At 39.7% G+C, this 22,490-nt stretch overlaps 2 protein-coding genes across 2 annotated transcripts; one reads left to right on the forward strand and one right to left on the reverse strand.

Annotated features, from left to right (window-relative positions):
• Window positions 1-5,370: 5,370 nt before the first annotated feature.
• Window positions 5,371-6,315, reverse strand: LOC310640035 (olfactory receptor 8U3-like; the record flags this gene model as incomplete). The annotated part of the gene is made up of 1 exon (XM_083362125.1): window positions 5,371-6,315. The coding sequence occupies one exon, from the start codon at window positions 6,313-6,315 to the stop codon at window positions 5,371-5,373; it is 945 nt and encodes a 314-aa protein (XP_083218251.1).
• Window positions 6,316-11,922: 5,607 nt separating this feature from the next.
• LOC310640124 (uncharacterized protein) lies at window positions 11,923-20,282 on the forward strand (the record flags this gene model as incomplete). Its single annotated transcript, XM_083362242.1, has 3 exons — window positions 11,923-12,840; window positions 18,701-18,787; window positions 19,347-20,282. The coding sequence occupies 3 exons, from the start codon at window positions 11,923-11,925 to the stop codon at window positions 20,280-20,282; spliced, it is 1,941 nt and encodes a 646-aa protein (XP_083218368.1).
• Window positions 20,283-22,490: the final 2,208 nt, after the last annotated feature.

Here is a 22,490-nt window from a genome sequence, read left to right on the forward strand (position 1 = left end):
TGGGAAGGGACTGTGATTCATATGTTATGGACCTGTATTGTGTTCACTTAATAAGGTAGCCAATTGGATAGGAAAATGACATAAAATCAAGTATGTGAATGACTTGTTAAATTATATTTTGAAAATTTGGAGTTGATGAAAGCATGAAGAACTTTGGATATATAGGCATAGGCAGCAGCTAGGAAGGTTATTTTACTCTAGTAGAAAGTCCACACTGTACCTGAGCTAAAATCTTGGATGGAAAACATGTCTACAAATTTTACATATTTTGACTTTATAACAATATTATGAGCTGTCTGATCAATATGATTCCAAGACTTAACTTGGTATTATAGATATTATCAAATTGTTATTATTAAAGAATTCTATAATATTTAATGATTATTTGAAATTAATTCCCTTTAATGCTTCTTCAAGTTTATTTTGTTTTGCCTTTTACCTTAACATTATTACTAAGTTTTATTGTTGCTTTTTATCATTATACATTACTGAGCAATTTTACAAGAGTCAAAATGAAACTAATGACATTTAGTTATAAAAGCTTAAAAGGAACTTTGGATGTCTATTGGGCAAGTCAATGTATCTGGGTGATAATGATATACTTTTGTATGAAGATATTTATCTGCATATATTTCTTTATACTAATGAATGCAGAAGCCATTAGTGCCTAGTTTACAGCATTCATCCAAGCTCTTTAAACACATTTTACATAATTTCTTTTCTAAGTGTGGAGTATACACTAAGGACTATTTTGCTACAGGGGGAAAAAGTAAAGCTCACAGGGAATAATTAAGAAGTATGCCACAGAGTTTTCTATGTTGCAATTAAAAATAATGACTGTATAAACAAAAAACCCCAATCCTTATTTTCTACCAGTGATATTATCTATACAAAATTATACCTTCATCTGTTTGCCTTCCCTGGAGTAAACGCATAGTTTCATGCTGTCATAAGCTTATCTTAATGAAGTCTCATAGGGTTGCCACAAGCAACTGAACAAGTTGCTAGTTAGAAACAGAGCTGTTGCCTAAACGTCATCATTCCTTATTAGCAAAGAAAGGCCATAACTATAACTATCCTGCCTACAGAAAATACTGCAAGTTCATTCCTAACATCCTTATCCAGTGCATCTAATTTGCCAGCTCTCTAATCTTATTCAGAGATGAAGTCTCCACAGATGATTAATACTCTGCCCAGGGATAGATGGAATAATCATTGGTTCAGCTTCTTTTTCAATTCACTAATTTACAAACATTTAACTGCAAATTTACCATTTCCACAGAATTGTCACATTTGTCCCATCTAGGTCTTATAATGACCCGGATAGATCAGTTGTCCCCAAAGTTATTTAGAGCAAATCTGTGCAGAAGAATGAATATCTATCTCCAATTAAATATTTTTGTTCTTGAAAATCAGAAAGAAAATCAGGTTTCCCACAGTTCCAATGCATGTTTTTCATAACTTGCTTTTAAAAAATGCTCTGATAGAATTATAAAATGGATGGCCTATAGTAGAGTTTAAATTTTTCCTCCGTATTTTTTGTATTCATGAATAGCAAGCTGATTCGAGCATTCACTACTTTAAACCACAGGAAACATGCTAGCTAAAAATATGCAATACAGTTGAGGAATGGCAAAAAGTACAGTAGATACAAACTTGGGGGTGGGGTGGGGTCACATTTTTTAGAATTCTTCAACTATCAAAAGTAGTTTTCTCTTAAAGACCCCACTTATAACAAGGTGTAATATCTGCTTTTCTAGAACTACTACAGTATTAAAGTGCATTTCTCCCAATATATAACTGAATGAACTTGGCCCATTTTTAACATGCTGATCTTAGTAACTTCTTTTCTAATAAAATTAATCTGGATAGTACCCAGCCTACAGTTTGTTTGCTAACCTTTTAAAAAGTAAAACTAGACATAGAAATGAGAGGTTATAATTGCATTCCTGCACACATGGAAGGAAGCCCAACTGAAAGACTCTCTTACTTCTAGCTAAGGGTATTTATATGTATACTGTAGCTGAATATGTGGTGGTTGAAGATAATCATAAAGTTTGAAGCCAAGGAATGATGATCTTGAGGAGCTGTGATACATTACATGTACAGATTGGGAAAGTAAGACACCAAATTAGGGGCATCAGTGTGTGGAAGAAAAGTCAAGATGGCAGCCATGATTGTCTGATCTAAATTCAGTCCCTTGATTCCATATGTTGCAATGAAAGTAAAATGAGTCAGATAGCTGTTCAACTCTCTACTGTGGATGCCCTTTTAGGTTATGGAACCAAATCTCTTCTTTTACAAGTTGACAAGTTCTGTTAGCTTTCCCCAGCATAACTGATGGAGGAATTATAGAAGGTGGAGATAAAAGGATTGTGGAGGATTTGAGTTTTCTGGTCCTAGAATCTGAAGCCCCACCTGCTAGTTGTTTGATATGAAGCTTATGCTAATAATAGTCATGACTGCAACTTTATATTAATGAATGAATTTATTAAAACTAGGATATGCAGCAATACTTACTTTGGACTAAGAAATTAAAGATGGAAGAAAGTCGAAAGGATACTACTATAAAAGAACTACACCTAACATGTATTAATTTCATAATTAGTTGGTCCGTGAATAGGCACAGTTATTAGTTTTGTGAAAATATGGGTTGGGAGAATAGACCATGGAAAAACATGGAACAAAACACTGTGTTTACACTTTGTAAAAACAATCTTTTTATATTGTTGAAATGTAAGAGGGATAAGCACATGGAAAGTGCTTTGCCATCAATGTGAAACCATAAGAGTGAAAATAATCAGCCTTGTTTTTTTAATTTCTTCCCAATTCACCATCTTCAGGGATCTCTGTTTTTTTCTTTCTGGTTTTGAATGTCTTCCATTATTAACATTCTGTGTTGTAATTTTAACCCATAACTTTTGGTGATAACAAAAGTTTAGCTCAGAGGAGAAGAATGCAGGAATCTAGATGTTGCATCTCTCAATTCACATATTCCCGGATCTCCTAGATCAGGGATTTTCAACCTTTACACCCATTGTACCACTTTTAGGATATGGTAACATCCGAGTACCAACAGATGCCTAGCAAGGTGTCAAAAACTTGATGACCAAAAAAAAAAAAAAGGAAAAAAGTGATGAAGTACAGGTAGTCCTTGATTTACAACAGTTCACTTAGTAACTGTTCAAAATTACAATGGCAATAAAAAAGTGCCTCCCAAGCCACAGCCGAGCAAGACACCTGCCTGCCTGGCTGGTGGCACTCTTCCTCCTGTCCAAGGTTTTAATTGTTCTGAGCATTTTTGTTGAGGATTGGCAATGGGAGTGGGGTGGGGGGTGTTTGGTTTTTATTCCCCCCCCCATCTGCTGGGTGGATGCAGCAGGTTTTGGTCACTTCACATGACCCTGGGACACTGTGATGGTCATAAATATGAATCAGTTGCCAAGCATCTGAATGTAAATCACAAGACCCTGGAGATGCTGCAACATTCCAGCTGATCGGTGCTTCTTCTGGGCTCAGAAGCCAGATTATTTGTTTGATAGGTATCTATCTATCTATCTATCTATCTATCTATCTATCTATCTATCTATCTATCTATCTATCTATCTAGATACAGGCAGAGAGAGATCAAGGCACCACTTTAATCTTAATAGAAGTCAATTTTTGCAACTACTTGGAGCTACAGAAACATTGCTAAAAGCATCATCAATACCAGACTGGAAATCTGTTTTCCCAGACCACACCTTTTAGATCAGGATTTGAACTACCTTGTCTGCTGATTTGTAAAACTTCTGTCTTGCCTGAGGAACGCTTCGTTTGCTAATCCCCATGCAGGACATCTGTGCACTTACCCAACAATTCAGAGCTTCCACAACCTTCTTGGCATTAGTTGAAATAGAAAGACAAAACTGACTACCAACATATTGAAGAGAGCATTTTTCAATATAAAATTGTTACAAATAGAGAAGCTCCCGATTGCTTTATGTCTGGATGAATGATTTACCTGCTAATACAGTGACAGATGATCAGACCAAAACAAAGCTGATTCCAATTTCAATTTTATCACTAAAAATAGGTTGACATTGTTAAGAAACATGGCCACCTCAGTGCTTATACCTAGCTGTTAATCACTTATAAACATCTTCAAAGCATTTATTCCAATACCAAACTCTGAAGCATCCATCTTACTAGTATGAAAATGATCCATGTATTCCTCCTATATGGTTTTCATAAATTCCTCCTATATGATTATTATAAATTCATCTCTCACTTGACAGTTTGTCCATGATGTCTGTCTTATCCCTCAACCATGAAGATAGAAGCAAAGAGTGCATTCGGTTCCTCTACTATTTTCTTAATCTCTTTTAGCACACCTTGAATACCTCCATCATAACCGTTTAGGGTATCTAGATATGAATAATTTACCTCTATAAATTATAAATATTTATAATTGAACTCTTTACTTTGCAAAATTCTTTTTTCTCCACGAGTGTTCATCAACCTTCTACAGGAAAACCACACCACCACTCTATTATATAAAATCATGCTAATTTAATGGTCAAATTGTGCGCTGTTGTTAGTGCCCAGGCAACTGTGAGGTATGATCACTTTGGCAATTTATTTTTATGGTAATGCAGAATACAAATAAATTTATGTGCTCATGTTGAAGCTTGGAATAGAGAGGCAAGAACTGACCAGTTTAATATCCTATCTAAGAACCTACATACAGAGCTAATTGTACAGGCTATTCAAGTCACCCTGGAAGCTTAATCCAAAGTGGTGTGATTACAGACAGGTGACTCTAATGAGAGAAACTGAGGCAGAAATATGGAGTGAAGAGGTCTTAAAACAGTAGGTAGCACGAGAAACATATCAAATAGAAGACAGCAGCTTTTGCCTTTGTAATATAATCATATAGGTAATTTTTTTTGAAAGCTAAAACCCAGTTGGAAGACATTTATCATGTACCATATGGTTAGGCGTGGGTGTTTACAGTATATATTCCTAGCTGAGGAATGGGTAGAGACAGAATAGCATTCAAAGGAAAAGGATGAGGGAATTAATAAGATGAATCAACATGAACATCTCAGCTAGCATGTGTTTCCCTGGTATGCTCTCTTTGAAATTGTCTGTCTTCCTAGAATCAGAGCCTGGGCAATGGGCTGCTGCAAATCAACAGCTAATGTTTATTTCATACTTAGAATGGAATGGATGAGGGCAGTGGTGGGATTCAAATATGTGGATGTTCTCTGTGTGGATGCCGCTTCTGGAAATCCATTCTGGGCCTGGGCAACAAAAAATTAGCTACCGGTTCTGCCGAAGTGGTGTGAACTGGCCAGATCCCAATACTAATGGAGAGGTAACCATTCTTTAATGAAGAACCAGAATTCTCCCTCTTCTTCTCTTCAGGGCCTCTTTAACCTCCTTGTTTCTCAGGCTGTAGATCATAGGATTCAACATGGGAATCACAAGTGTGTAGAAAACTGAAGCTATTTTATCGGTACCTAGGGAGAGATTTGTGCTTGGCTGCAAATACATAAAGATCAAAGTTCCATAGAAGATGGTGACAGTTGTCAAGTGAGAAACACAGGTAGAGAAAGCTTTGTGTCGTCCTTGAGCAGAGCTGATTCTTAGGATGGCTGACAGAATAAACACATAAGAGATAAGAACAATAAGAAGGGAGAATATCATATTAAAGCCAGCAAAAGCATAGATCAGTATTTGTTTGGTGCTGGTATCAGAACAGGAGAGGGCCAAGAGTGGGAGATCATCACAATAGAAATGGTTAATCACATTTGAAGAACAGAATGACAGTCGGAATGTAACTATGGTGTGGAGCAGGGCAACAGAAAAGCTATATATGTAAGGTGCAGCTACTAACTGGATGCAGACTCTCTGGGACATGATGGATTGATAAAGCAGTGGGTTACAGATGGCAACGTAGCGGTCATATGCCATCACTGCCAGCAAGAAGCACTCCGTGATCATGAAAGTCAAGAAACAGCCCAGCTGGGCTGCACAAGCATGGAATGAAATGGTTTTCTTAACTGCTAACAGGTTTGTTAGCATTTTGGGGGCAATAACAGAGGAATAGCAGAGATCAACAAATGCCAAGTGGGTGAGAAAGAAATACATAGGGGTATGTAGCTGTCTGTCAGTCTGAATCAAAATGATTATGCCCAGATTTCCCATTAGAGTGATGCTGTAATTCAAGAGGAAAATGGCGAAGAGGGGCATCTGCAGCTCAGGACGATCGGTGATTCCAAATAAAACAAATTCCTCCACTGTACTCACAGTTGAATTGCTATCTGCCATTTATGTTCAGTCAGTTCAGATGACTCGTACTCAGTGATGATAAATTCTTTTGGTTCTGCCTCATTCATTCTACTGATGCAGATATCCTAATATCATTTTATCTGCACCATCTGAAATGATTTTAGAGTGATACCATGAATATTTGTTCCCGTTATAAAAAAACCCATTATACTTCACAAAGCACTTGGATGCCGCAGAAACACTGGGAAGACAGCTTATGTGTAATAAAACATCTCAGCCCTGTTTGAATAGCTGGAAAAAAATAGTCATCAATCCATGATGAACATTGGCACTTTATCTTAGCAAGCAAGCATCAACACATACATGATAAGATGGACCAGGAAAGCTGAACCACACTTATATCAGATGTACTAAAAAGTCCAGAATTGGGCTCAAGACTCAACTAGCTGCCTGATAAAGTTTCACATACACATTGTAGAATCTTGATTGCTTCTCTCAAGTTGCTTGTTTCTGTACAGAAAAAAGGCACATATTTAGAAAAGTTATAAACCACATGCAAGAGTTCTCATAGTACTGATTTTTATTTCATCATGTAGCTTTTCAGAAGATCTTCTAAGAAAGCAAGGCCACACAAACAATTGATACCTATGAGATTTTCACCTTCAATTTGCACCTCAGCCACTTAACATCTCACTGAAAGTTGCTTTGTCAGCAGAATTTGATATAGAACTTAGCTATATGTAATGAAGGCTGCTCAGGGTATTTCATCTTGATATTATGAACTGTCCTGGCTTGTGTTTTGAAAATGAGATACACATTGGGACGTAACTGATTTTGGATGATTTCTCCACATTTTGCATCATACCTTTTTTGAAATTTTGATGCAGCAAAGGAGACTTAGAAAATTGTATTTCAAGAAAAAGGGCATTGAGAAATGGATTTTTTTTTCTGAGGAAAAATAAATATTCAGAAATGCATATTAAAACAGTTTCAGTACTACTTTTTTTTAAAAAAAATCCATTTCAATATATAGTGAACATTTTCTTGATTTTTTTTTAAAAAAAAGAAACCTGAAAAAAATTTATTTCCCAGAAGGCAGTTCTTGGAGAATTTGTGAGCTATTTCAATTTGAGACGGATGTCTAAAAAACCCCAAACCAATGAATTACTAGGTTATTCCCAGAGAAATGCACCTTATTTACTGAGATTCTCCCCAACTAAATGTGACTGCAAAGGACTAAGAGGCACTTTTTAGCTTGGTATTTTTCCCAACCTACCTGTGTCTGCATATTCTATTCCATCTATTGTTTGCAGATGCTTGTCCTCATCAGGTATCTGCCTAGGTATGAATGCCTTTGCCTCTCTAATAATCTGCTTTCAGAGGTTTCTCAAGGTCTTCTGCTCCTCAGAGATTTTCCTTGTGAGACTTGACTCCTCTCGGAGAGGAGCTGAGCTTGTAAATAACAGATCTATAATGATGGTGAGATGAAGAAAATATAAATTCAAAATGCACATTCTACATTCTCAAGTGTCAGCAAATTTCTGTAAGCAATTTCTCAACTATCCAAGTGATTAACTACCATATTATTCTAGGTTAATGGTACAAGTATTGATGCCTTAATGTCCCATGCAAAGCTGAGATGAAGACAAACAGAAAGCAAGGCAACTGAGCTTCATGAGCTATAATTGTTCTGTCATATGATAAATCTTTCAACAAATGCCAAGGAAGAGAGAGTGGCAGGGTATGAAATAGGAACCGGCAAAGTCTTGAAACAATAAAAGAGAGAGTTTTTGCCATGCAAATTATTCCAGTGGTGCAAGGCTACTTACTCAGAGAGTGTTTCTCAACTTTGGTTACTTTACAGCAGGGATGTCAAACTCAATTTCATTGAGGGCCACATCAGCATTGCCGTTGCCCTCAGGGGGCCGGGTGGGTATGGCCAGGGTGGCCGTGGCCTACTGGGTGGGCGTGGCTAGAGTGCGTATGGCCTACTGGGTGGGCATGGCCAGCTCTACATCATTCGCATCAAGGGTGCCTATGGGCAGGAGTGGGACAGATCTGAGGGTCCCTGGCAGAAGGAGGGTCTCTGGGCCAGGGCCAAGGCAGTGGGGGCCGTTCCCTCACTGTTTCCAGGATGGCTTCGCGGGCCGCATGAAACCACTTTGCGGGCCGGATCCGCCCCCCGGGCCTTGTGTTTGACATGTCTGCTTTACAATGTGTGGACTTCAATTCTCAGAATTCCCCAAGCTAACTGGTCTAAGACAGGGCTTTTCAACCAGTGGTATGGGTACCACCTGTGGTACATTGGCACCTGGTAGGTGGCACGTGACCATCCTAGAAAAGTGGTAGCGGGGGAGGGGAATGAGCTGAACTGGTGGCAGCACTGCACAAGCCTGAGCGAGAGACGGCTGGAGCTGCAGGGCTGTCACGGCTCAGTGAAATCGCCAGGATCAGAGCCAGGCTCCAGCTGGAGTCAGCACTGAACCTGGCACTTCGAAGCCCAGAGGAAGCGCCGATCAGCTGGAATGTTGCAGCATCTCCAGGGTCTTGTGATTTACATTCAGATGCTTGGTAACTGATTCATATTTATGACCGTCACAGTGTCCCAGGGTCATGTGAAGTGACCAACCACCCAGCAGACAGGGGGAATAAAAACCAAACACCCCCACCCCACCCCCTCTGCCAATCCTCAACAGAAATGCTCACAACAATGAAAACCTCGGAGAGGAGGAAGAATGCTGCCGGGGGGGGCAGCAGGTGTCTTGCTCAGCTGTGGTTTGGGGGGCACTTTTTCAGTGCCATTGTAACTTCGAACAGTCACTAAGCAAACTGTTGTAAGTTGAGGACTACCTGTACTTCATCAGTTTTTTCCTTTTATTTTTGGTCATCAAGTTTTTGACACCTTGCTAGGTGACTGGTGGTACTCGGATGTTGCCATATCCTAAAAGTGGTACAATGGGTGAAAAGGTTGAAAAGCCCTGGTCTAAGATACTGAAAACTAATTACTATTTTACTATTGAAATTATGCTATGCTATCCTATATTAATAAAAAGGCCATAGTTCTGACTTTTCAGCCAAAACTCTTGTGTCAATCAAGACCAAGCAGAGCCTTTTAGAAGTAGTAGCTAGCCAACTCCCCATCAGATATTTTACAATGGACAGAGACGTGGCATTCTTGGTGGGAGATTGTTGCACAGTGCCAGTGCACATTGGGGCTGTACAACACAGAAGCATAGAATGATGCCATCATTTGGCAGCAGTAGTCGGGGAGAAGTTGTCCTGGAATACTAGGCAGTATTACGTGACCTCTTCAATATTGAACGTAAATGTCATAACTTGATAAGCAGTTTGAGATAAAATAAATAAGACCTCTTATTTTAAAATGAGGTGGATAACCCAAAATCACATTGCTTCATGCCCTTTAGATGCTTCAAAAGAGTTCAGTAAGGATTGGTTGCAATTGCCTTGCTGGGAGAGATGTAATTTCAGAGTCAAAACATAAACTCATGCCAGATTTGTCCTATTAATAGCCACATTTTGGACTAACTCACAGAGTTGTTAATATAACTTGTAGACTGTATACTAAAAATGCATAGGTTCTTCACGTCTAAATCTTGTCTACATCAATGAAAACCTCAAGAACTGTAGAGTTTTTGAGAATGTAGACAAAGTAAAATTTATTATAAAGGTAAAGGTAAAGGTTCCCCCACACATGCGTGCTAGTCGTTTCCGACTCTAGGGACCGGTGCTCATCTCCGTTTCAAAGCCGAAGAGCCAGCGCTTGTCCAAGGATGTCTCCGTGGTCATGTGGCCAGCATGATTAGATGCCAAAGGTGCATGAAACGCTGTTACCTTCCCACCGTAGTGGTTCCTATTTTCCTACTTGCATTTTTACATGCTTTCAAACTGCTAGGTTGGCAGAAGCTGGGACAAGTAACAGGTGCTCACTCTGCTACGCGGCACTCGGGATTCGACCCGCCAAACTGCTGACCTTCTGATTGACAAGCTCAGCGTCCTAACCCACTGAGCCTCCATGTCCCTTAACATTTATTATACAACACTAGAAAAAGAAAACAGCATTGGATTTGTAATATTGGTTTGTTTGTTTTTTTGTTGTTTTTGACAAAGGAACAAAAAATATGACTTTCAAACAGCATCAACAATGTTTCAAAGTTGTCCTACTTTGTAATATATAAACCTTTAGGACAAAAGTGTCTCTAATTGGGTTCAACAGACAGAAAGGTGACATAAATTACTCACAGACCCCCTCTATTTTCATTATCCTGCTCTGCATCAACAAGCACAAAAACAAATGTCACAAGAGAATGAGAACCTTTAGGGAAATTTTAAATCAGAGTTTAAATAAATGGAGCCCTCATCCACTCACAATCTCTGCAATGCTACCACTATTTCATTCCCAGGTAAGCTGTATATTCTGAGAACAGCGTTAACAGAAAGATGTCTTGGAAATTTTGGCTAGAAGCTCTAGCCAATAGCAGTCCCACAAGATTACCTGTGTGGGTCCCTCAGAAGACAGAAATGGATGCATTGAAATTATAGTTATTTCTTCTCCCACTGGAAGGAATAGAAGAAATTCAGGGGGAAAAAATCCTATTACTGTAAGGATAAGTATTGGAAAAAGTAACTTCCTATTCTTTCTGGTAAGATTTAGGAAGTGTTGGTTCCTGTCAAAGAGTCAATATATTTGGAAAAACCATCATACCCAAAGTTCTGGTATTCTTTCGAAAATAGGGGGTAAGTACATATTTGTCTCCTTCTGTTTATTTACAGAAAATAGATCCTGCTCTATCATTGGCTAGCCTCAGAATAAATGAAGATAAAAGGTTTTTCCAACTATCAGCTGATTATTAACCATGGTGTCCACGTCCTGATAAACAGCATGTCTGAATTAAATTGCCAGAGCACCAAGACAATGTTATCAACCAATGGTAATTGTGTACTTAAACTGATCCCCCGCAAGTCACCTTCCAAATGGCAACTAAATGTGATAGAATGCTTTCAGGGACAAATGTGATGTGAGACTCAAGAAGGAGACAGAAAACCATGGTTTCCTAGCCATCTGCTTGGGGCATAGCTAAGTGTTACACATCAAGGATTATGACAATCTGTATTTATAGTGAGCAAGAAAAGGTAGAGAATGGAAGTAAATCATAGTAGAACAGTAAGGAAAACATATAGCATGTAGTATCTCATCCTGATGATATTTATGAGATCTCAAGCTGGATATTGTGCTCTAATTTAGTGTTATTAAAAGGAGCAATGTTTCTTCTTAATTTGGAAGAAGGGCATAGCCTTAGGGATTGAGTTAAACTGTCTCTTATACATTTTTCTTTGTCTTAACACATCTTTACACCACCACAGGTTTAAGGGATGGCACTGAATCCATGGCTAGAAGTCATATAAACTTGCATTGGGTTACATTGAAATTTGAAGGAAAAAATTCATACACCCTACAGATTTCAAAGTAATGTAGTCTCATTTAAATAATGCACAGACTCTATGGGAAAAGCAGAAATTTTATCAGCCCCAGTGTTTTAGTTACCATACAAAACAAGTAGTAAATTCCAATCTTTGTCTAATTGCATTTTTTTCTCCCAGCAATTAATGTACAAAGAAGAAATTTCTATGTGGAATCACACACGGGTCTCCAACTTTATTCTCCTGGGCATCACAGATCAAAAGCAGCTACAATTGCCTCTCTTTGTGTTGTTTCTACTGATATACATTATTACCCTGATGGGAAATCTAGGAATGATCTTGCTAATCAAGGCAGATTCTCGACTCCACATTCCCATGTATTTTTTTCTCAGTAATTTGGCATTTGTAGATGTCAACTATTCTTCAAGCATTACACCCAATATGTTGGTGTCTCTCTTAACAGAAAGGAAAAATATTGGATTCTTTGCATGCGCCACTCAAATGTTTGTGTTTGTTATATGTGGAAGCACTGAATGTCTTCTTCTGGCTGTGATGGCCTTTGATCGGTATGTGGCTATTTGTCACCCTCTGCGTTATTCAGTGATCATGTCAAGAAAAACCTGTGTCTGGTTGGCAGCTATTTCATATTTCCTTGGCATTTTCTATGCAATTTCACACACCACTCTCAGTTTTTCTTTATCCTTTTGTGGATCAAACATGATCAATCATTACTTCTGTGATATCCCCCCACTCTTAAAGCTTTCTTGCTCTGATACTCACACCAATGAGACCGTAATATTTGCACAAGTGAGTATAAACTGTGTAGGCACTACAGTAACTATCTTGTTCTCCTATGCCTCTATTTTAATCACCATTTTAAAGATCCGTTCTACACAGAGCAGACGCAAGGCCTTTTCTACCTGTTCTTCTCATCTGATTGTTGTCAGCTTATTCTACGGGACGATCTTTTTTATGTATTTACGGCCCAGCTCCACATATTCCTTGGAACAAGGCAAAGTGGCATCTTTGTTCTACACAGTAGTAATTCCCATGCTGAATCCTCTCATCTACAGCCTGAGGAACAAAGAAGTGAAGGAGGCATTTTGGAGAATGTTTAGGAAGACAGTCTAATGGTGGAGAACAGTTGTGGAATATGGTCCCTATATATTCATATATAGTAATTTATATATGTATTCATATATAGTACCTCTATGTATTCATGTATAGTACCTCCAAGTACAATTTTTTACTCAAGATTATTATAGTATATATTTATGATTGTTCTAAGGGGGGGGAATTATGTCACTCTATTTCAGAAACATAATACAGACTTCTGCACACCTAAAAGGCATGTATGATAACAAAATATTTGTGGATCATATTTTTCCTCCATTAAAGGTTGTCTACAAAATCTTATTCATTTTCAAAGGTAAGACATCTATACATCACATGTTTCCAGCAAAGGCAGCCTGTTTTGTTCTAAGTTCAGCAAATAGCAATAACCCCAAATATATTAAATATCATAAATATTACTATTAGGTCCTTTTAAAGATGAGTGCCTGGATAAAGCCCTACAGCTGTCTTGGCAGCATTTTCAGAAAGTGGCTTGACGTTGCCTCATTCCTAGGGTTGAGAGAAAGTGACCAGCCTCGAAGTAACTCAGATGGCTTCATGCCTAAAACAGACTAGGATTCATGCTCTCAGTTTCTAGCTTTGTGTCTTTAACCGTTATACCAAACTGTCCATATAATAGCAAATAGTCACAAAATGCTTTTGGATGTACTGTAATTGAAGATAATGTTGTTACTTATGGACAGGGCTTTTTTTCTTAAAAAAAAAAGGTGCCGGAACTCTCATCTTGTTATTTATTTATATAATTTTATTTATATATTTATTTATATAATTAAACAATTATATATTCAATTCTTAACATACATTTTGTTCCATATATAAATATAAAAGCATGATAGGCTCTGTATTTGTATGATGGCCGATTATCTCAGTGTGCAGAAACGTGGATAACTTCAAACAGAAGTTGCAACCCCTCTCCTTTTCACTGCATGGGAGTTCAGACCTGCGGTGAACTGGGCTGATAGATCTAGAATCTCATATAATTATTTAGTGACAGCAGTCTATTTTATAACTCTGTAATAATATCAGACACAGGTATGTGATATGCTGTCCAGTTCAAAGATTAGTTGTGGATTCAAAGAAATAAGAAATACTGTCAGACTATCTATATGGATTCTTTACTGACCCAGATCTGTGTATTTGCATAGTGTGTTTTATCAGTAACTCTGATCACAAGGAAGGAGATGCATGATTCTGCCTCCTGGCCAAGGATTTATAGTTTATGAAAAATGAGCATCTGTAAACTCTAGTCTGGCTCTTAAGGCTCCACTCCATGTGGCTTGGATTTCTGTGTTAGATGGCTGCATTTCAGACACCATTCAATAATCTGATTGATACAGGCCATAAAATTAGAAACTGAACACTCCAGAAGGTAGAGGTCAACCAGTAATTTATTGTAATCTAATGTGCTGGGCAGCAGCTCTTTGTGGTCAAGTAACAGGCTGTGTGAGGAAAGGAAGAGTGGGACGATGGAAAGGGATCAACCTGCACTGCTGAGCAAGGCAAGAACTACCCTATTTTTCAGACCATAAGACGCACCTGACCATAAGACACACCCAGTTTTTAGAGCAGGAAAACAAGAAAAAAAATATTCTGAACCAAATAGTACCGGTATACTAAAACAGGGCTTTTCAACCTTTTCATCCATTGCACCACTTTTAGGACAAGGCAATGTCCGAATACCACCAGTCGCCCAGTGACTGTTCAGTTACGACGGCACTGAAAAAAAGTGACATGACCATTTTTCACACTTATAACCGTTGCAGCATCCCCAGGGTCATGTGATTTACATTCGGATGCTTGGCAATCGATTCATATTTATGATGGTCACATTGTTCCAGGGTCATGTGATTGCCTTTTGGAACCTTCTGACAAGCAGTTAGTGGGGAAACCAGATTCACTTAACAATCATGTTACTAATTTAATTTCTCTCTCTCCCCTTCTCTTTCTCTCCCTCTCTCCCCCTCCCTCTTTCTTTCTCTCTCCTCTCTGTCCCTTTCTCTCTCTCTCTCCCTATTTTTCTCTTTCCCTCTATTTCTCCCTCTTTCTATTTCCATTTCCCTCCCTTTCTTTCTCCTTCTCTCTCTCCCTTTCTCTCCCTATTTTTCTTTCCCTCTATTTCTCCCTTTCTCTCTCTCCCTCTATTTCCCTCCCTCTTCCTTTCTCCTTGACTCTCTCTCCCTTTCTTTCTTTCTCTCCCTCTCTTTCCCTCTCCCTTTCTCCCTCTCCCTCTATTTCTCTCCCTTTCTTTCTCCTTCTTTCTCCCTCCCTTTCTCCTTCTCTCTCTCTCCCTCTTTCTCTCTCTCTATTTCTCTCTCTCCCTCCTTCTCCCATTGTCCCTTCCTTTTTTCATTCCTTCCTTTCTTCCTTCCCTCCCTCTTTGTCCTTCCCTCTCCACGTTAGAGCAGTACCTGCGGAGGCGGCCCTGCGGCCCGGATTTCTCTTGCAGAAAGCAGGCTGAGACGGAGTGAGGGAGATTGCCAGAAATGCGAATCGGCTGATCTCACGCTCCTGCAAACTCCCTCGCTCAGTTTCAGCTTCCCTTGCTACAAGAGAAAGCAGGCTGAAACGAGATTGCAGCAGCGCCAGATCAGCCAATTTGCATTCCTGGAAATCTCCCTCACTCCGTTTCAGCCTGCTTTCTCTTGTAGCAAGGGATCGCGCAAGGGCAGCTCCGGCTGCACAACTCAGAGCTGTCCAAGTGGCTGAGCGCTGCTTGGCATCTCCTCGACGCCACCCAAGGGCTGCTTTTGGGCGGCGTCGAGGCGCTGCCAAGCAGCGCTCAGCCGCTTAGAGAGCTCTGAGTTGTGCAGCCGGAGCTGCTCTTGCGTGATCTGCCGCCGCTGCACGCACAACCAGACATGATGGCATTCCATGGGCCGCCCGCTTCACCTCCGGCTGGGCTGTCCAGGGCGGCGGCTAGAACGGCCCACCGCTCAGCCGCTGGCGGGCGCCTCCAGGTGTAGAAGCCCGCAAACATCTTCCCAGACTACAAATAGCGGCCGGGGCAGAAGAGCCGGGGCAGCCGGGAGCCTGGAGGACACTCCTCCACTTGCCTGCCGGAGCCGTCGGCACCTCCCAGATGGACGCCTGCCTGCGCCGGCTAGGCCAACACACTCCACAATACTGCCGGCCAGCCGGGGCCGGCCCTGGGCAGCGGCTGCATGATGGGGGCTGCGGCGGTGCCCTGCAGCAGCCTGGTCTACAGCAAGCCAAGCCCCCTGCCTTCCCCACCATGCCAAGGAAGCTGGACACCCTCTGGGGGACTTCCTAGACATTGTGGCTATTTATGGGCTGCAGGACTGCGAGGTGTCTGACAAAGACACCCCGGGCTGCCTCCCTGAGCTCCCTCCCCAGCCCCTGGGGTTCAGCTGCGCTGCCCATTTGGTCCCCCTCTAGCAACAATGCCAGCTGCAGCTCCGTGTCTGGGTTTCATCACACAAGGAAGGCACAGCCGGGAAAGACCAACGTGGATATGGTTCGGAGACACACGCTAACTACCCCCCAGGTCCAGCACCGGGTAGGCCACCAGCTGGCTGACAGGTGAGCATAAGGAAGAAGTGCACATGCACTCTGCAAAACCCACCTCCCACTCCTTGCCCTTTCTTATTTACCCAGTTGAGATGGTGCAAAGTTCCTGACAACTAGCCTTCGCTGCAGACAACTTCTTTGTGCAAAGTTTGCTGGCCGGGTTTTTTGGCGGGCTCAGCAGCAATTGGCTTTCAAAATCCAATAGAGCTCCCTCTATTGGATTTTGAAAGCCAATAGGAATTGCTACACAGCTTGTTGAAAAGTTTTTCTTCCCCGCAAAAAAGGTGCCGGAACGCCATTCTGAGCGTTCTATGAGAAAAAAAGCCCTGCTTATGGAGCCCTACATGGCAGAAGACCTGATCACTTGAGGGAGTGTCTATTTCCCATCAATCTTATAGGGTAGGTATCCTCTGGATTCCTTCAATTAAAAAGAAGATCTGCAAATCAGAATCCTCTCTCTCTCTCTCTCTCTCTCTCTCTCTCTCTCTCTCTCTCTCTCTGTGTGTGTGTGTGTGTGTGTGTGTGCAGTACCTGCCCACTAGAATAAGTGTTCCAGGTGGGTACCCTCTTATTGGTGTTTTGGAGGACATGGCTGTTTGCACAAGGCCTTGGGCTGAACAGTTCAAGCCTCTCTGGGGTAGTGTGGGTATGTTGTCCAGCTTTTGCCATCTTTGGTCTCTGTCTTATTGTTGTACTGCTTTCTTGCTATTTTTTGCTGTGATTGTACTTTGTGAACCACCCAGAGTTGCTAGGAGTCAAGTAGTATTTAATAAATAAAGAAATAAAAAATGAATCAAATAAAACATCATTTAGAAGCGTAAAAACAGCACAAAACATGGGATTAACACCGAAAATAGCAGACAGCAGAATAAATGGAGGCTCTATGGAACAAAGGTGACTGCATAAATGTAAATTTTATTTTATTTTCTTAAAGCATGGCATGGAAAGAAAGCTGATAAGCTGAGTCTTGAAGTTAGTTTCCAAAATTCTTCATGTCCTTTTGGTGACAGCTGATGATGCCATGAATCAAATATGTGAACAACCAGTTCTCTGTGTCGATGCCGCTTCCAGAGCACCTGAAGGCAGGACAAGAAGCAACAGATGGAAACTAGTCAAGGAGAGAAGCAACCTAGAACTAAGGAGAAACTTCCTGACAGTTAGAACAATTAACCAGTGGAACAACCTGCCTCCAGAAGCTGTGAATGCTCCAACACTGGAAGTTTTTAAGAAGAGAGTGGACAGCCATTTGTCTGATATGGTATAGGGTTTCCTGCCTGAGCAGGAGGGGGGACTAGACGACCTCCAAGGTCCCTTCAACAACTTCTTCTTCTTCTTCTTCTTCTTCTTCTTCTTCTTCTTCTTATTATTATTATTATTATTATTATTATTATTATTATTATTATTATTATTATTGAAATCCATTCAGGGCCTGGGCAACAAAAAATTAGCTTTCGGTTCTGCCGAAGTGGTGCGAACTGGCTGAATCCCACCACTGTTTTTGGGCTAATCCAACAATAATTTAGACAGCATGTTTACCAACAAAGTTCAATAGTTTTGATTTATCATAGGGAATCATTAAATATTGCTTGAATATACTATACTTATACAATTGCAGTTGGAGCAATATTCATTAATTATGACAACATGGTGCATGTTCACTGTTGAGTTTGTTTTGAACAAACAGCATAACATCGAATTAAATCTTTAGCATTCAGAAAGTCTTACTTCTGAAAGAAAGTACAAACTCAAGAAGTAGAGATATTATGAAGGAAAATTTTTATGCCACAATCTCAGAAGGCTTGTACTGTAAACAAGCTTTGGGTAAGCAGATGTTAGGAGTCATGCTGTCTTTCTTGATATTAAAGGAGTTTTGTCCCCTTTTGCTAAATGCATAGATTAATTAGAAGATCAGAATAAAGGCATATTCCACTGAATTTTTTAACAAAATTTAGCCAGAGAATTGGAGTGTCCACTTTTTACAAAGCAACATAGTTTACGTGATATGATTGTTGGTAAGTTGATCCAAAAAATATAATTTGACCAAGCAGAAGTAGTTAATATATATAGTTTGTGAAGAAACATGAGATCTCATTCACCTGGCATTTTATGTCTGTATCCCACCATATATGTTAACCAAATATGTTTTGCTCTGATGGTTCCATTCCTTGTGATTAGTCTTCTGAGAAATGCACATCAAACATTTTCCCAAATGAAGGGGGCAAAAGTTAAAAGTGGACAATTCCACATGCAAACACTTCTACTTTCTCTATCTACACCCATAAATGAATCCTCCTGAGCCACAATAAATCTCTTTTATTCCCAGAGTAAGAAATTTCCCAATGCAGCAATTAAACTTGCAAAGAATCCTCTCTCTACTTTGGATGGATCTTCTGGGATGCTTTCTTCAAGGGTAATTGCCATGCAGTGGAGCATCACACAGGGATCACAGTTGGTAGATAGGGCAAGTATTTCCCTCTGCAGCTTCATCACTTGCATACTCATAAAGAACTCCTTGCTTTCATGCTGCAATTAGATTTGGTAAGCAAACAAACCTCTGATACCAAAAGAATCTCATTGCTATTTGAGGGCCACAGTTAGGATAAAATGCTGCACATCACTCAGGGAGACTCTATGGCCACACTGAACCTTAGGCTGCAGGTTTCTTGATCTGATCTAAATGTACACCTATGAGATGTGTCAAGATCTCCTTCCTGGTTTTAATTTCCCCAACACATAACATCTAAGAACATTAAGGGTCCCAAAAGAGGTAAAATTATAAATAAAGTATGTTTAGTGCACATGCAGTGTATCAATATCGTATTGATAGCTTAATTTTCTGTTTTACTTATGCAATGGTCTGAATTGAGTAAATATAGTACTACTAAAGAATAGGAGTATATATTTCTGCAGCTCAGATTGGTATATTAATATGTTTATTTTTTTTAATCCTTAACAGGAAATTCAGATAGATGGGGAAGTCTTTGTCCAATCACTCAAGAGTCACTCAATTTATTTTTCTGGGTATTACAAGTAAGCCTGAACTCAAACTCCCCTTATTCATTTTGTTTTTTATTGTGTATATCATTACTGTAGTAGCAAATTTGGGTATTATGTTTATAATCAAATTTGATGCCCGGCTTCACACCCCTATGTATTTCTTCCTTAGTAATCTGGCTTTTGCTGATACAAGTTATTCATCAGCTATTACTCCTAAAATGTTGGTGGATTTTTTAATGGAGAAGAAAATTATTGGAATATATGGCTGTGCAGTTCAAATGTTTTTTTGTGTTTTCTGCGGAAGCAGTGAATGTCTCCTGCTGGCTGTGATGGCCTTTGATCGGTATGTGGCCATCTGTAACCCACTGAATTATTCAGCTGTCATGTCAGGAAAATGGTGTTTCTGGCTAGTAGCTGTTTCTTATGTTCTAAGCATTTGTTATTCAGTTTTATATATTGTGTGTGTCTTTAGTCTACCCTTTTGTGGACCAAATGTGATCAATCATTTTTACTGTGATATTCCTCCGCTGCTAAAACTTTCATGCTCTGATACTCGCATTAATCAGATAGTTATATTTGTACAAGTAAGTATAAATTGTATAAGTACTACAGTGGTTATTCTGATTTCTTATGCCTGTATTCTGTCTACCATTCTGAAGATCCGCTCCACTACGAGCAAATCGAAAGCTTTTTCTACCTGTTCTTCTCACCTGATTGTTGTCAGCTTATTCTATGGGACAATCTTTTTTATGTATTTACGGCCCAGTTCTATATATGCACTAGAGGAAGACAAAGTGGCATCTTTGTTTTATACAGTGGTGATTCCCATGTTGAACCCTCTCATCTACAGTCTGAGGAACAAAGATATGAAGGAGGCATTTCAGAAAATTTTGGAAAAATTGCTGTAACTTGAAAGTACAATATAAGATTAGTAAAAGTGTAGATACTTATACATTATCCATGCAACTTTACTTGTCTGAAAGTGTTCTCTATGGGCTGAACACACAGCCAGGAGACTGAATGAATTCTGACCCAGGTCATAAGATCTAAATTAGACCTGCAAGGATAACTCTTCTTTCAAATTCTGCCTTTCCATAGATATAAATTTGTTCTCACAGGAAGCATTAAACTTGGATCTGCTGGTACTTGTAATAACATAATGCCACAAAAAGACATAATGTGATCCTGCCAATAACGCATATCGAAATAGTGGGATGCCACAGGGCTCTGTTCTGGGCCCAGTGCTCTTCAACATCTTCATCAACGATTTGGATGAGGGGATAGATGGGGAACTCATCAAATTTGCAGATGACACTAAGCTGGCAGGAATAGCCAACACTCCACAAGACAGGAGGATCTGGACAGACTTGAACACTGGGTGCTATCTAACAAAATGAAATTCAATGGTGAAAAAAGTAAGGCTCTACATTTAGGCAGGAAAAATCAAATGCACAGGTATAGTATAGGTGGTACCTTGTTCAATAGTAGTAATTGTGAGAGGGATCTTGGAGTCCTAGTCAGGGCTTTTTTTGTCACAGAACGCTCAGAACGGAGTTCCAGCACCTTTTTTGGATGGAACCTTGTAGGGTACGCAAGGCGGGTTGTATGACATGTGTGAGTACCGGCACCTTTTTCTTTTACAAAAAAAGCACTGGTCCTAGTGGACAATCACTTAAATATGAGCCAGCAGTGTGCTACAGCTGCCAAAAAAAAAAGCCAACACAGTGCTAGGCTGCATTAACAGAGGGATAGAGTCAAGATCACGTGAGGTACTAATACCACTTTACAATGCCTTGGTAAGGCCACACCTGGAACACTGCATCCACTTTTGGTCACCACGATGTAAAAAAGATGTTGAGACTCTAGAAAGAGTACAGGGAAGAGCAACAAAGATGATTAGGCAACTGAAGGCTAAAACATATAAGGAACGGTTGCTGGAATTGGGTATGTCTAGTTTAATGAAGAGAAGGACGAGGGGTGACACAATAGCAGTGTTCCAATATCTCAGCGGTTGCCACAAGGAAGAGGGAGTCAAGCTATTCTCCAAAGCATCTGAAGGCAAGACAATAAGCAACAGATGGAAACTAATCAAAGAGAGAAGCAACCTAGAATTAAGGAGAAATTTTCTGACAGTTAGAACAATTAATCAGTGGAACAACCTGCCTCCAGAAGCTGTGAATGCTCCAATGCTCTGGAAATTTTTAAGAAGAGACTGGACAGCCACTTGTCTGAAATGGTATAGGGTTTCCTGCCTGAGCAGGGGGTTGGACTAGATGACCTCCAAGGTCCCTTCCAACTTTATGATTATTATTATTAAACCTAAATATTTCTATGGCTATTTAGATTATCATTCTCTAAATATTTATTTAAGTATCTGAGTGAGCAATGGGAGAATAAAATCTTACATTGCCTTCAAAAATCCAATAAATGCATACACTTTTGAGAAATATGATTTCAGGATATAACATTAGGGAAGAAGCTATTTTTCCCCTCTGTACAAATATTATGCAGTTTAATTTGTTGAAGAAAAATATCAATTTGCCTTCTGGTGGATGCAGGTTTGAATCATCAAGGAACAGGTGAAAACCAGCTTGCCCATAGTTTCCTTCACATTGTGCTGTCTAGGGAATGGTTACTAAGTTCTGGCATGCATATGCAATGATCTCATTATCCAGCATGTACTTAAAATGAATATATAGATCACAGCATTTGAATGAGCTAGAAGCCACAAATGCATTTCTTACCAATGGGGTTTGCAACATTCCTAAAATATTGAAACCACCCTTTCTAGCTCAGTACACAAAAAGTTGCTGCCTGTTAGAATTTAGAATTCTCTTTAAATATTTTAGAATTCTCTTTAAATATGTTATGCTCCCCTATTCACATTTTACATTACTCAATGATAGGGAGTAAACATGGAAATCCAAAATCCCCTGTCACTTTTTGGAGTGAACCAGTCAATAAAATCACATTTAATGTGACCCAACCAACCAACCAACCATATTCAAACATAATACACCTTTCTGAACATCCAGAAGTTTTTGAACTGAATGCCCATTAATCTGATTGCCAAGGGTCTTGCCAAAAAGTTATCATTTTGGATTTGCTTTCAAAAC

Source organism: Vipera ursinii, assembly GCF_947247035.1.
Source record: "Vipera ursinii genome assembly, chromosome: 1".
In the NCBI taxonomy this organism is placed as follows: domain Eukaryota; kingdom Metazoa; phylum Chordata; class Lepidosauria; order Squamata; family Viperidae; genus Vipera; species Vipera ursinii.